The 12,436-nt window shown below is 39.8% G+C and overlaps 1 protein-coding gene across 3 annotated transcripts in view; it reads right to left on the bottom strand.

Moving 5' to 3' along the window:
* MAPRE2 (microtubule associated protein RP/EB family member 2) overlaps positions 1 to 12,436 on the bottom strand; it is a 98,736-nt gene that overhangs the window by 30,781 nt on the left and 55,519 nt on the right. For all 3 annotated transcript variants that reach the window (XM_021536580.4, XM_085572099.1, XM_021536578.4), the window contains one exon: positions 7,133 to 7,260. In XM_021536580.4, coding sequence (XP_021392255.1) covers positions 7,133 to 7,253 — 121 coding nt within the window. In that variant the 5' untranslated portion in view covers positions 7,254 to 7,260. The remainder of the gene's footprint in view (positions 1 to 7,132; positions 7,261 to 12,436) is intronic.

Here is a 12,436-nt window from a genome sequence, read left to right as displayed (position 1 = left end):
AAATGCCAGCAATCATTGTCTACAGTACAGGAGCACTTAGGGCTGGTCTGTTACCTTAGGATTTCTAGAATTGCTTCCTCGGCAGTGATGTTCAGGCAAGCATGCAGCAGTAGCTGTTCAACTCAGGTATCAGAGTATACATTTTCATTTGGATTTCAAATACGGGTGTTCTGTTATGCAATTCAAAGGTTGTTTTTAAAAACTGGGCAATGAAGCTGGGGGGTCTGGAGAACAACTCTTAAGAGGAGCAGCTGCTGGAGCTGGGGTTATTTAGCCTGGAGAAAATGAGGCTTGTGGGGGAACCTTCTCACTGTCTACAACTACCTCAAAGGAGGCTGTAGCCAGGTGGGGTCAATCTCTTCTCCCAAGCAACAAAATGAAAGGAAACAGCCTCAAGTTGTGGCAGGGTAGGTTTAGATTTGGTATAAGAAAAAATTTCTTCCCAGAGAGGGTTGTCAAACATTGGAACAGGCTGCCCAGGGAAGTGATGGACTCACCATCCCTTGGAGGTATTTAAAAGTCATGTAGATGTGGCTCTTGGTGACATGGTTTAGTGGTGGATGTGGCAGTTGGACTCCATGATCTTTACAGTTTTTTCCAACAGAAATCATTCTATGACTCCATGTCTGTGAGCATAATGTTGAGTTGCATACAGCCACAGGTTTAAGAAATAGAACACTATCTTGAGCACTCCACTGGAGAGACCACAGTCTTCAAATTCCCATTTGCATTTCCAGCAACACCTATATAATCTAGTATGTGGTCAACATAATTTTATTTCTCCAGTTAACACACCCTCCCCCCCCCCGCCCTTCCTCCCTGTCCCGCCACCTTCACCACAATTTAAGAAGTTTCAGCCCATTTTCCAGTGAATGATCAAGAACACATCAATTTACCACCTACCCAGTTGTAGAGAAGCGAGCTTTTATGATGCTGTGTGAAGTCAAGCAGATGTGAAAGTGATGCAGATTAGAGTGCAGTCCTGCCCTCCTGCTCACAGTTACATGAGCACAGCTGACTCAAAAAGGACAGGGTGAGTGCCTGCACACAGATGGAAGCTCGAAAAAGCAGTGCTGCCACCACAGGAAATAGCCTAAAAGAACTACGTACCTCCTACCAGTCTTACCAACAGCCCCTGAGATCATGTGTACCTAAATAACATCTGCTTCCAAAAGTCCTCTTCCACACAGATAGGGCATGTGTGTGATGTAATCCAGAATATCTAGTGATAATTTTAAATAATGGATATTGGAGGGAGGTTTCCCCTATGTTAACTTGTATTCTCTTTTTCTTAAATATGTAAATCATTAAGCTGCTCATAAATTATACACAGCAGAGTTTTTAATACTCAAATTTTTGGTAATAATTTATTTTGGAATTCATTCATTTTTAAACAGGAAGATCAGAACAATTTCAGAAAACACAGTTCCCATTTAACTTAAAATAGCTGCATAACTCATCATGCCTAAAGAAAGTACCACATAAAATCTAACAAGCTCTTTAAACCAGAGGGAAATCAAGCAACTAACTGCAAGTGAGTGCTATGAGTAATTAAATAATTACTTTTTAAAAGTAAAAACCGTGTTCAAGTTCTATTCCTCCTGAATTCTTAATGAGTGACATTTAAAAAAATAAATTATTGGCTGGCAATCTCATGATACTGCTTGGCAAGCTTCCTCAGAAAGTTTTGGAAATTATTTAAATCCAATCATTAACATTCATTGTATCCCTCTAATCCTAAATATCATGTGGAAGACATCAGAGAGTCATTGACACTGAGTATGCTCTATGTTGCATGACCTCAGGACAACATGCCAGTTCCTTGAAACATGCCTCAGTTACAGAGTGCAAATGGGATCAAACCATGTTTTAATCCCATTCCCAAGTTGTGCTAGATACCCAACCTCTGCAAGGCTGCCAACTGGGAAAAAACCAAAACTACCAAGGTGGAAACATGCTTTGGCTTTTCAGGTGTACCAGGCTGTAGAGAAATGCTGGCACCAAATACTCCAACAGGGTCCTGTAAGGCACATTTTAGTAATAAGCATGTAGGAAGTCACAGGCAGTGAGCAAAAAACACCTTCTGACACACGGAAACACAAATCCTACACAGCTAACCTGCAGAGTAAACCATGTTTGTGTGTATATTTACACAACTGACTCTGGCCAACACCCTCCTTCTCCAGCCCCCTCAGCTGGGGAGGAGAGGGAGAGGGAGAGGGAGAGGGAGAGGGAGAGGGAGAGGGAGAGGGAGAGGGAGAGGGAGAGGGAGAGGGAGAGGGAGAGGGAGAGGGAGAGGGAGAGGGAGAGGGAGAGGGAGAGGGAGAGGGAGAGGGAGAGGGAGAGGGAGAGGGAGAGGGAGAGGGAGAGGGAGAGGGAGAGGAGTGTCCCTGGAAGCACAGCACCATGGACACCCTCCACCAGCCATCAACCATCCCCATCCTTGCACAGCACCAGCCCCAAGGGACAACAGCCCACAGAGGCTGCGGCAAAGTTTTTCTCCAAATGCCGAGCCAGAGGGGTGACACAAAGTCAAAGAAGGGATGACATCTGCCCTGGGTCACACTGCCTGCTCTCCTCTGACACCAGAGTGCCAACAAAACATATATACAAAGGGACTGCATATTTCCACAGCAGGAACTCCGACGGACATACAGGACAGAAGTCACCGCATGAGACATTCCCCCTGGCAACACCCAGGGCATCTGTAGAGAAAGCATCACAGTCTAAAATTTGAAAATGCCAAACCACAGACTTTCTTTATAATAAGGCTATTTATTAAAAGCAAGGGAAAAAACAACCCTGCATTCAATTCTTGATCCTAGTACACAAATCCTCAAAGACAGAAGGCCTGTGTGCACTGGGGTCCTGACAATTTGCAAGTTTACAATTCTACTGAGTATTTTCAAATACACAAAGTGGGGAGAGTCTGTATCTCCTTAATCTCATAGAATCACAGAAGTCTAGCTAAGTTAAAAATTATACCTTGCTCCAGGCTACATTTTCCTTTCTATCCATTTACCATTTCCTTGACATTATATAGCTTGTAGACATTGTGGTGTTTCTTTTTAATTCATATGCAAGCCTCCTATAATCTCCTGCCTGACTCTTATTTTGAATATACTCTCATGTAACACTCTAACAGTCATGAAAAGCCCTGTAACACATACACTTAGTACTCCTTAGAGAAGAAAAACAGCCTTGCTGAAGAAAATTCAGTTATAAGCCGCTTAGTCAGATTTTTTTTAAGAAACCACTGTGTATTCCTTAAAAAAATTGCATGACTCCTAAGAAACAGCTGATGTCATACTTCATATGAAACTCCTGTTCCCAAAACCTATGGGCTTTGCACATGGGATCCTACGACATGATATCCTCTCTATTGTTCTCGATTATATTTCATTGACGTATCAAATTAAATGCTCTCTCTAAAGCCAATCTAAAGGAAATGCACTATGCCTTCTATTAAAACTATGGTTTATAAATTTCATGTTCAGGTAAAACAATTTTGTAGGAAATCAAACCCAGAGTACAAAAACTGACAATATGACACATGTCTGAAGCCAAAAGAATTGTATTGAGATGCTTGGAGAGATTTTCCCTGTTCAGTTGTGAAAACTAAATTACCAGAGGAGCTGCAGACTGAATTAAGACTCTCCAAGACTGCACCCATCCATAATCTGGCTTTCTTGGCACCTCTCTACCACAGCAGGCATTCAGAAAGCTCAGGGGACACTGCACTTTGCTCGGCCTACTTAGCAGAGACAAAAGCCACATCTAAGACTTCCAAAGAATACAAATACTTTATGACTAAGCCAAGCTCTTCCTTTGCCACTCCTCATCCTAGCAGCTCTATTCCTCTAAGCAGAAATTGAGACACAGGCTGGTAATGCTACAGTATGTGTATTATATCACAGCAATAAGGAAAAGGAGGTCGGATTGCTTTTTCTGTCATTGTAACTACTGTCACATTAAGCTTCAGATATGTTCTGAATAAAGCCTTTAGTAAAGTCAGAATGCCACATTATTCCTTCTTGTTTAAGCTCTGAATGTCATAAATTATTGCTAGGTTGGCTGCAAAATGTGGGGACCCATGAGGTCTCGCAGCCAGGTGCTGAACACAAGCAATATGCCATATCTAGGTTGCTCCTACTTCCTAAAAGTAACTCCTTTGAGCTTTTAATTCAGATATAACATCCTCCCCTGCTTTCCCTCTCCCACATTTTTTGACCCCACATTTAGCTTTTTCTGGCATTTTGATTGCTCCTTATTAACAAAAATGAACAAGAACTGAATAGTCATAAAACAGCATGACTAAAGTTAATGCTTTTTTCTAAAAAAGAAGAAAATGTCCACACAATTTTACAGTAGATTATAAAAATTCAGTTACAGCAGCTCTGCAGATCCCTGTTAATACTGTGAAATGCTTCATTGCTGTAAAGAGTTTCCTACATATTCCTTCCCTTTAAAGTCCTGGAGAAATGCTCATATTTTATGGAAACAAGCAATAGTCTGCATGAAAGCTGCTAATGGTTCAAGGGACATCAGCCAAGGAATGCCAGAATGAATGAGTTAGACTGGCCATTCTCAAACTGCAGTCCATACCCTGCTTGCTTGCTGGCGCTCTGTCTGCTAGTTGGTTCACCATTTGTACTACTGTTCCCTTAGTACCTCTCCTGAAAGTTATGCTAGAAATAGACTAAATAAAATATATGCTCATTTAATCATTTTTTTGAGTTTACAGAGTAAATAAACTATATTAAATGCAGAAAGATTTCCACACCTGCTTATCCATCTGTCTTCAACCCCTACACATGGATGCTCTGCACATGAGAAATGGACTGTCTAGTCTCAAATGGGAAGAACCTATTAAGACTAAGATTATTGTGCTCCAGTGTCTGCAAAAATCTATCAGTGTTTAGGTTCATCAGTTCAGAGAGTAAAGTCCTCCAGAACACAGGAAATACTCCGCTAGAATACTTCTTTAGATAAGGAGCTACTAAAGCCCCTTCTGGATTATAAAGCACATGAATGTAAAAACAAGAATGTGTAAGCACCAAGTTTGACCACCAAACCAAACGGGGAAATTCAAATTAACAGCCTTCACCCATAAAGACGAGAATGTAGAAGCATCAGGTAGCAAGAATAATCAATACAATCCAGGAAATTCTAAAGGAAGAAAATATTTAATTTTATACAGAATGGAGTAAGAGCTGCAATGAGATGACCCTTTTTCAGGTCTTCCCTTGAGGTGTGCCCCAAAATCCTTTCAGTAGGTTACAGAAAAAGTTGTATAAGAAGCTGTGCAATGAAATGGGACAGTGGATTTGTGACAGCTCCCATGCTTTTCCCCTCCTTGCCCCACCCAGCTAAGTCTCTCTATCTGATCTTCTTGCATAACTTTAACTCATTTTATTCTGCTTAGTCAATATTTTCTTAGATCACTTCTCCCCTATTTCCAGAAAGGGTTTTGGTGAAGTTTTTTACATGTTGGTTTTTTTGGTTGGGTGGTTTTTTTGTGTAAGCCCACACACATTTAACTTGATTGAGAACTCACTTCAAAAGCTTCCTTTCAACTATTTATGAGCATTTAAATAGCTACATAGGAACAAGTCAATAACTTGCCTACTATGCTTCCTGTTTCAAACAATAGCAAACTTGGGGTATTTTTGGATGCAAACATCCATTTCCTTCTATATTTCTATCTCCTTCAGTATGTGCATGCATGTATCTATTTGCATCTATCTATAGCTACTCCCTGTGTGAATTCTGTCTTTATATATACACTGAAATAAAATACTTAGGCTAACTTCCTGACATGTAAATATAACAACAGCTAGAGATAACACTTCAAGTTTAATAACAGTTGAAAAAAAAATATTTCCCACGGTCTATGTCCTCAGTTGCTCAGTTTATATCAGTTGCTTCCATTGATTTTATCCTGCACTTTTTCAACATCATTTTTATGGTTGTTGTGAAAGGCTGTAAGTATGGTATTCTACTTCTGCAGCGGAAAAATTTCTAAATTTTGAAGAATAGGCTATGAGACGATCTGCCTGAAAGGATTACTTGTATCTTTCAGGGAACATCTCTGAGAGAGAAAATTTACCCAGAATGATAGGTAAAATCAAATATATTAATATAAGATGCCATTTATTAATTTCATCTGGACCAAGAAATAGCTCAAATCTGGTCATGTGATTCCTCTTTCATGTGCTTTGAGCCCTGTCATCATAAGATAAGATTATACCTTCATAAAATATTCCCACTATGTTAGTTGTCTGGAAGTAGCAATCTAAGTTAGATCTCCTCCACTACAAACAAACTCCTCCTCCACAGAACATCTTCATATTTAAAAATCAGAGGTGGAAATCAGGAAGAAATCATTCCTTAGGGGAATATATATTCACAGTAAACCACCAGCCTTTTTCTGTGTAATTTTTAGCCATCATCTAGTTACAGACCCTGTTGTTTAACACCTATCTTCTAGTTGTAACTGTGATTAACTAAAATGTCTGAATTATTCAAACTATTACCCTTTCTTCAGGGCTCATTACCAAATGTACTTACAACAGTAACTCAGATTTAAAGCAAAACAGGCAGACTTTGACAAAGTTCTAAAGCCCTCAGAGCAGCTAAAGCCTCATTTCCTCAAATCCATGTTTTTTCTTCAGCTTTTTCTTGTGCTTTTTTCCTGCAAGTATCAGCAGGGATTTGAGAAACCTCAGGAAGGAAAAGGAGCTGGAGAATTTTGTTCATCTGGGGTGTTGGTTCTCTATTTGTGTCTTTCTCAGTTATGTCCACTCTCTATTTGAAAAGATACCACCCCAGTGGCTTGAAAACACTGAAACTTATCACTGTATTCTTTGCTTCCTTAGCCAACCTTTTTATTACTTCTATGTATCTCCTGCTACATTTGTCCCATTCACCTCTGCCTTTGTTATGCTTTCCCAAGGTACCTTATCTTCCCATGATTAACACAAACTCAAAAATGCTTCCTGTGCACATACATTAGTCTCTTTTTTCAGAGTAACTGGTTTATGTCAAAGTTAAAAGTTATCTATTTTCAACAAATCAGACTTTTAAAGTGGTTTTAAAATAAACATTTATAGAGCATACTGTGCTTTCTTACCTGAACAGAGTTGTTCAACTTTTGTGTAGTTTAAGGCTAATATATCATTAACCCATGCAATGATGTCATGTCTGCTCATAGTCTCCTGGGTTATAGAGGTAGAGTACACGTTGACCGCCATTCCCCAACTAGGAAAAAAAAGAGAGACAAAAATATTTTTTTATATTTTGGTAATTGATTTCTAAATACAATGAATATATACCTCCTGTTCAAAAGAGGGGAAGAAAACTCAAAACCCTCTCTTTATTTTTTGAGAAAGGAGAGGTAATTTTTATTCTTTGATGATATGTAACCTCCTCAATGTTCTCTTGGAACATTTGAACATATTTCTCTGGCTGTAACTGTGAACTCAAAGAACATACAAACCTATGGTACTCTGCTTCATGCCAATAAGGTAGGAAAAAAACCCAGAATCAGACCTAAAGATACACAGACAGGATCAGGGACCCAAGATTTTGTCACTTTGTGCTGCACCAATACAGTGATCTGACATCTGCCAGTTTTTTGCCACTGCAGGATGATCAGGCTCCCTAAACCAACACTTAATTTTAGATAACTTCTAAATGATGAAGTAGCTGTTCTATTACTGATTTCTTACTGGGACAGGGCCCTTTTAGATCATTAACCGAGTTCCTAACAATCACCGAGTGAATATCAAATAATCTCTGTTATCAGTACACCAAAGTCTATCCTGAAAGCAACCGAGATTTGCCCCCTCAGCTGTGTGGTTGGAAAACTGCCGTGGAGCCTGATTCTTCTCAAACATTAGGAACATTTCCTCTCAGCTTAAATCCATTTGTTCTTCTGCCAACATTATTCTCCAGCCCTAATTGCTTTTTCTTCCCCAGAGTGGATTTCCTAATGCTTTAGAGACAGCACTCAGTGTCTGTCCCAATGCCCAGATAGTCTAGATTAAACAAATCAATGTGAGTCTCTTGTATCAAGTCAGACTTTCACTGACTGGTCATGCCAGCAGTTCTTCTTGAACAGACAGTTTCAAACAGTGTTCAGATAACATTTCACTGAGACCTTGGTAAATGGCACTTTGTGCTTGAAGTTTTCACATCTACATCATCTTATATAAATTCTTCTAGTTAGCAAAGGTCCCTCCCTGGAAGCTGGCAATTCATAGTAGCTTTTATCATCTTCCCAGGTACACAGACCAGAAACACATCCTACTGAACTTTGCTCCCTGTTATCCTACCCTAATCACATCTTTCTATTGCAAGATGTTGCAAAGAGAAAACATGAGTATGCTCAAATTTATCTCATCAGCAGTTTCAAAGAGCAGAATCAAGTTCATGGAGAGAGTAAGTGATGTTCCCATGAGTAATGGACTTCAGAAAGTCCACTCAAAGCAATCCAAGTATGAAGTGTCTCAGAAATGACCAAAGAGTCAAAGCTGAACAATTATTCTTGGTTTGTTGGGGACTGCACACCTTTGTCTCTTGTGGCAATCTGTAGCTAACACTTTTCTGTCTAGCTTTGGCCCCACTCCTGCCATCTCAGCTTTGGAGCTCAACTTTCCCAGTCAGTGCAAGAGAGCAGGATCTCCTGTGTAGGATCTGAGGTCTTCATGAACTATTTCCATTGAGAATTTGCAGTGATTTAACCTTTTGAAGCTTGATGGACAAATTTACAGGGAACACAAAGACTGCAGATTAACTCCACCCATAGTTACATGTACTAACTTGGTGGGGCAACCTAGGTAAAATGGGAAATGGCAAAAACCTATCAGCACAAAACTTGACTTGGTAACATGTAAGTGTATAAGTACATAACACAGATAATACATTTAAACACAAGATTAAGAAGTTCGTAATACAGGTCACTTTCTAGGAAACAAATCTCACAAACAGAAGGTTGTTCAAGTTGTTCCCATTACAATGCAAGACATAAAATCCTCAAATTTGCTTTATGAGGAATTAAAGATAAAAAGTGAGAGAGAAAATAGAGCAAAAAAATTCATGCTCCGATAATCAGGCAACCACTGGCAGAAATTCATTCAGAACCAGGCTGCCTCCCTATCCACTCTGTACAGGCAGATCTGGAGCATGGAAGGAATCAGCCTGTGCTCAGTCTGCTCCGTTCTTCCCGCAGGCTCACATGCAGCACAGCCAGTTGTGTGAACACAGCCCTGTATTCACTGTAAGAATTAGCAAAGGTCGCTTTCTTGGCATGCACTAAGTGCTTGGACTGAATCAAGCGCTAGGAACAAAGTTTTACAAACAGGGAGTGCCCTTTTACTCTTAAAACTGCACCATAATGGCTAACCATAAAAGCTTAGCTTCAACATCAGGATGGAAGGCACTGAGCAGGCAAACAACCCCTTTGATACTAATGGCATCTGAAGTTTGAAACACATGGGTTTTATTATTTTTAGCTTTTTTATGTAGATAAAAAACTAACAGAAAGGTAGTAGTACCACTATCACCATTAAACTAACATGTTAAATATTGTATGTAAGATCCTTTGAAATAACAGCTTAATAATGAATTTAATATTCACTTAGAATTAATAGTGAGCTTAATAACAAATTGGCAGTTCAATATAGAGGAGTCCACTGAATTCTATAGCAACTAAAGCCATTTAGATGAGAATATTTGAAACAAAGCTACTCTGATCTGTAATTGCCACTACTTCAAGAACATTTTAATTGGCCTCTGAGGCCAGGTAGAGCTCAGAAAAACCATCATCTACCACCAGTGAAAAGGGAAAGTTCCTTTGCTAAAAAGATCAAGAAAACACACACACAGAGAAAGGAAGCAGAACTTCCTGCATCACCTTTTTCCACAAAGAACTGCAAAGAGAAATACCCATCCTTCTGCAACCCACAGGGAAGCAAACAACTTCCTCTGCTGCATCGCATGGGGTGGGGAATTCTACTGCAGGAAACTGTGAGTAAATGAATAACCTTGAGTTTTACAATGCGACCCCAAAGGATACCTGTAATACAATTTATGCTGCATCTGTGAATTAATTATTATGGTCTAAGGGTCAAACAAAAGTTCAGACTATTTATTAGAGACGAGTTCAAGCTATTAGAGACAATAGCTTCAGATTTGTACACAAGTATGCACAAGCGTGAATGAGTACTATTGTAAGCAAAGGCAAAATGAATCAGAATTTCTGTGAAAAAACCCAATAACATGCCACTGCAATTCATTCTTAAGTGTTTTTGTGACATATATGTGAATATTCCACAGCTGCTTCTATTAAAAAAGTTCACCCTGTCTTTGCATCTCTTTTTTCCCGATCTCCTACTGGCTATGTTCTAAATAAACTCAGCTGGAAAAGGTTTCCTTTACAGTAAGCATGTTCTAATTTGGTGCTCAGATACACACATATCCTGTTTGCCACACAGAGAGATCTTAAACAAAACAAAAAAGGCAAAAAAAAAAAAAAAAAAAAAGAACAAGCAGGTGTAGGTAGTGCAGCTACCATGCTCAGCAACAGTCAAGAACCTCTGTCCTCAACATCTACAGCTGGGCCAGGGTTTTCTGCAGGACTGAGTTCCCAAAGTGCTGAAGTACTTTGAAAACTGTGATCAATCTTCAAAACACATTAATAAACATGTAAGCTGATGCAAAAGAACAGCTGGACAGGTGCAAACACACAGGTCATACTCTGAACAGCCGAGTAGCTAACAACTTGATTTTATGTTGTAATACACTACTTCTTTCCAATAACATTATTTACATTTTCAGCTTGTTAGGCTTTCACTTGTTTACACTGAAGGCTCTGAATCATAAGATTGCAATGAGGCTTACACAAGCCCAGTATCTACCTGGTATCTTCAGAATTCCATAGAGGTGCCTTGTGATTCTATAGCAACTGAAAGCAGACTGAAGATAGCACATCATACCTCCCACTTCAGGAGGCACAGGGGGACATTAAAAACCTCTGGCTGTTATGGAACTGCCTAAGCACAGGGGATTCTCCCTTGTTTTACTTCAAGCCTGAGGAAACTCTTCAATATTAGTCTAGGCCATTTCAGAAAAACACTTTACACATGCACAGCTACACACCACAGACATGAGTTCGGAGGATTAGGCAGGTGTAGAAAATCATGTACATGCTAAAGCAGTTTCCCCAGTTAGAGATATACTGGTTCAGCATGCCTGTTGGTAAACATTATATTCAAAAGTCTATTAATTTTTTAAGGCATTATATACAGCATTGAACTCTGAGATACTGGATTCTTTCCACTACTCTTGCTACAGATAACTGCAGCTGTTACAAGGTATTATCCAGCTGTTCTTAAGGACAGTTTTGCAAGAGGCATATTTACTTTTTTTCCCCAGGGATAAACTAACAGTTGTTGACAGCAGAAGCTGTATCACAACAAACCAGTAATAATGACAAGGCTGGAAGGATTACAGCAGTGAATCTATTTGTAGTGTAAAACCTCACCACACTTGCCATCACCTCTGAACCTGCAAGGCCTTCACATTTTCACAGAATAGGCAAGGTTGAAAGGGACCACAGCAGTCCAACCTCCCTGCCCAAGCAGGGCCACCTAGAGCACATTACTCAGTATTGTGTCCAGATGGCTTTTGATTATCTCCAGAGAAGGAGAGTCTACAACTTCTTTGGGGAACCTGTTTCAGTGCTCACTCACCCTTACAGTAAAGGATTTCTTCCTTGTGTTCAGGTGGAACCTCCTGTGTTCCAGTTTCTGCCCAGTGCCTCCCATTTAGTACAGACATATATGTATTAAATAGTAGTACAAAGAGACAAACAGATACTAAGTTTTAAAATGCAGCGGAAAGTCTGTGTGACAGTACAGAGGAATCTTCTGGAACCTGGCACCTGATAAGATACTGCCAATAAACAAAAGATCTCACACCAAAAACTACTAAAGCAGGAAATAGCAGCAGAAAGGCTAAGATGAAGCTGAATGAGACTGCTGCAGCTGCTGGTGAAAAAAGGCTTTCTAGATGAAAGCTACTGCAAAAACAAAGAAATCCCTGAAGGAAGAAACCTGCCAGACACAGTGGATAACTCCCTGTACAAGGAAAACTCATTCTTTTATACCATCCTGAAATGACAACTGATTTGCAGCTGGACATTGCCTGTTTCTTTAATACTCCCTGCACACAGCTGTGGTCAGTCATTAGAGACCAGTTGTGCTCAAGGTTGTCTTTACAGAAAGGAGTCCTGCAGACAGAAAATCAACACAAAAAACTCCTGTGCAGTGCTGACAACACTGTTCTTACTCTCCTCTTTTGACTTATGCTGTACTTCTGCAGCAAATACCGTGGCATCAGAGTGCTGCAACTGCAGTAATATTTGCAGCAAGCA

This window comes from Lonchura striata, chromosome 2, assembly GCF_050655825.1.
Source record: "Lonchura striata isolate lonStrDom1 chromosome 2, ASM5065582v1, whole genome shotgun sequence".
Classification (NCBI taxonomy): domain Eukaryota; kingdom Metazoa; phylum Chordata; class Aves; order Passeriformes; family Estrildidae; genus Lonchura; species Lonchura striata.
The sequence above is the reverse complement of the archived record's forward strand: the minus strand, read 5'-3'. Positions and strand labels throughout refer to the sequence as shown.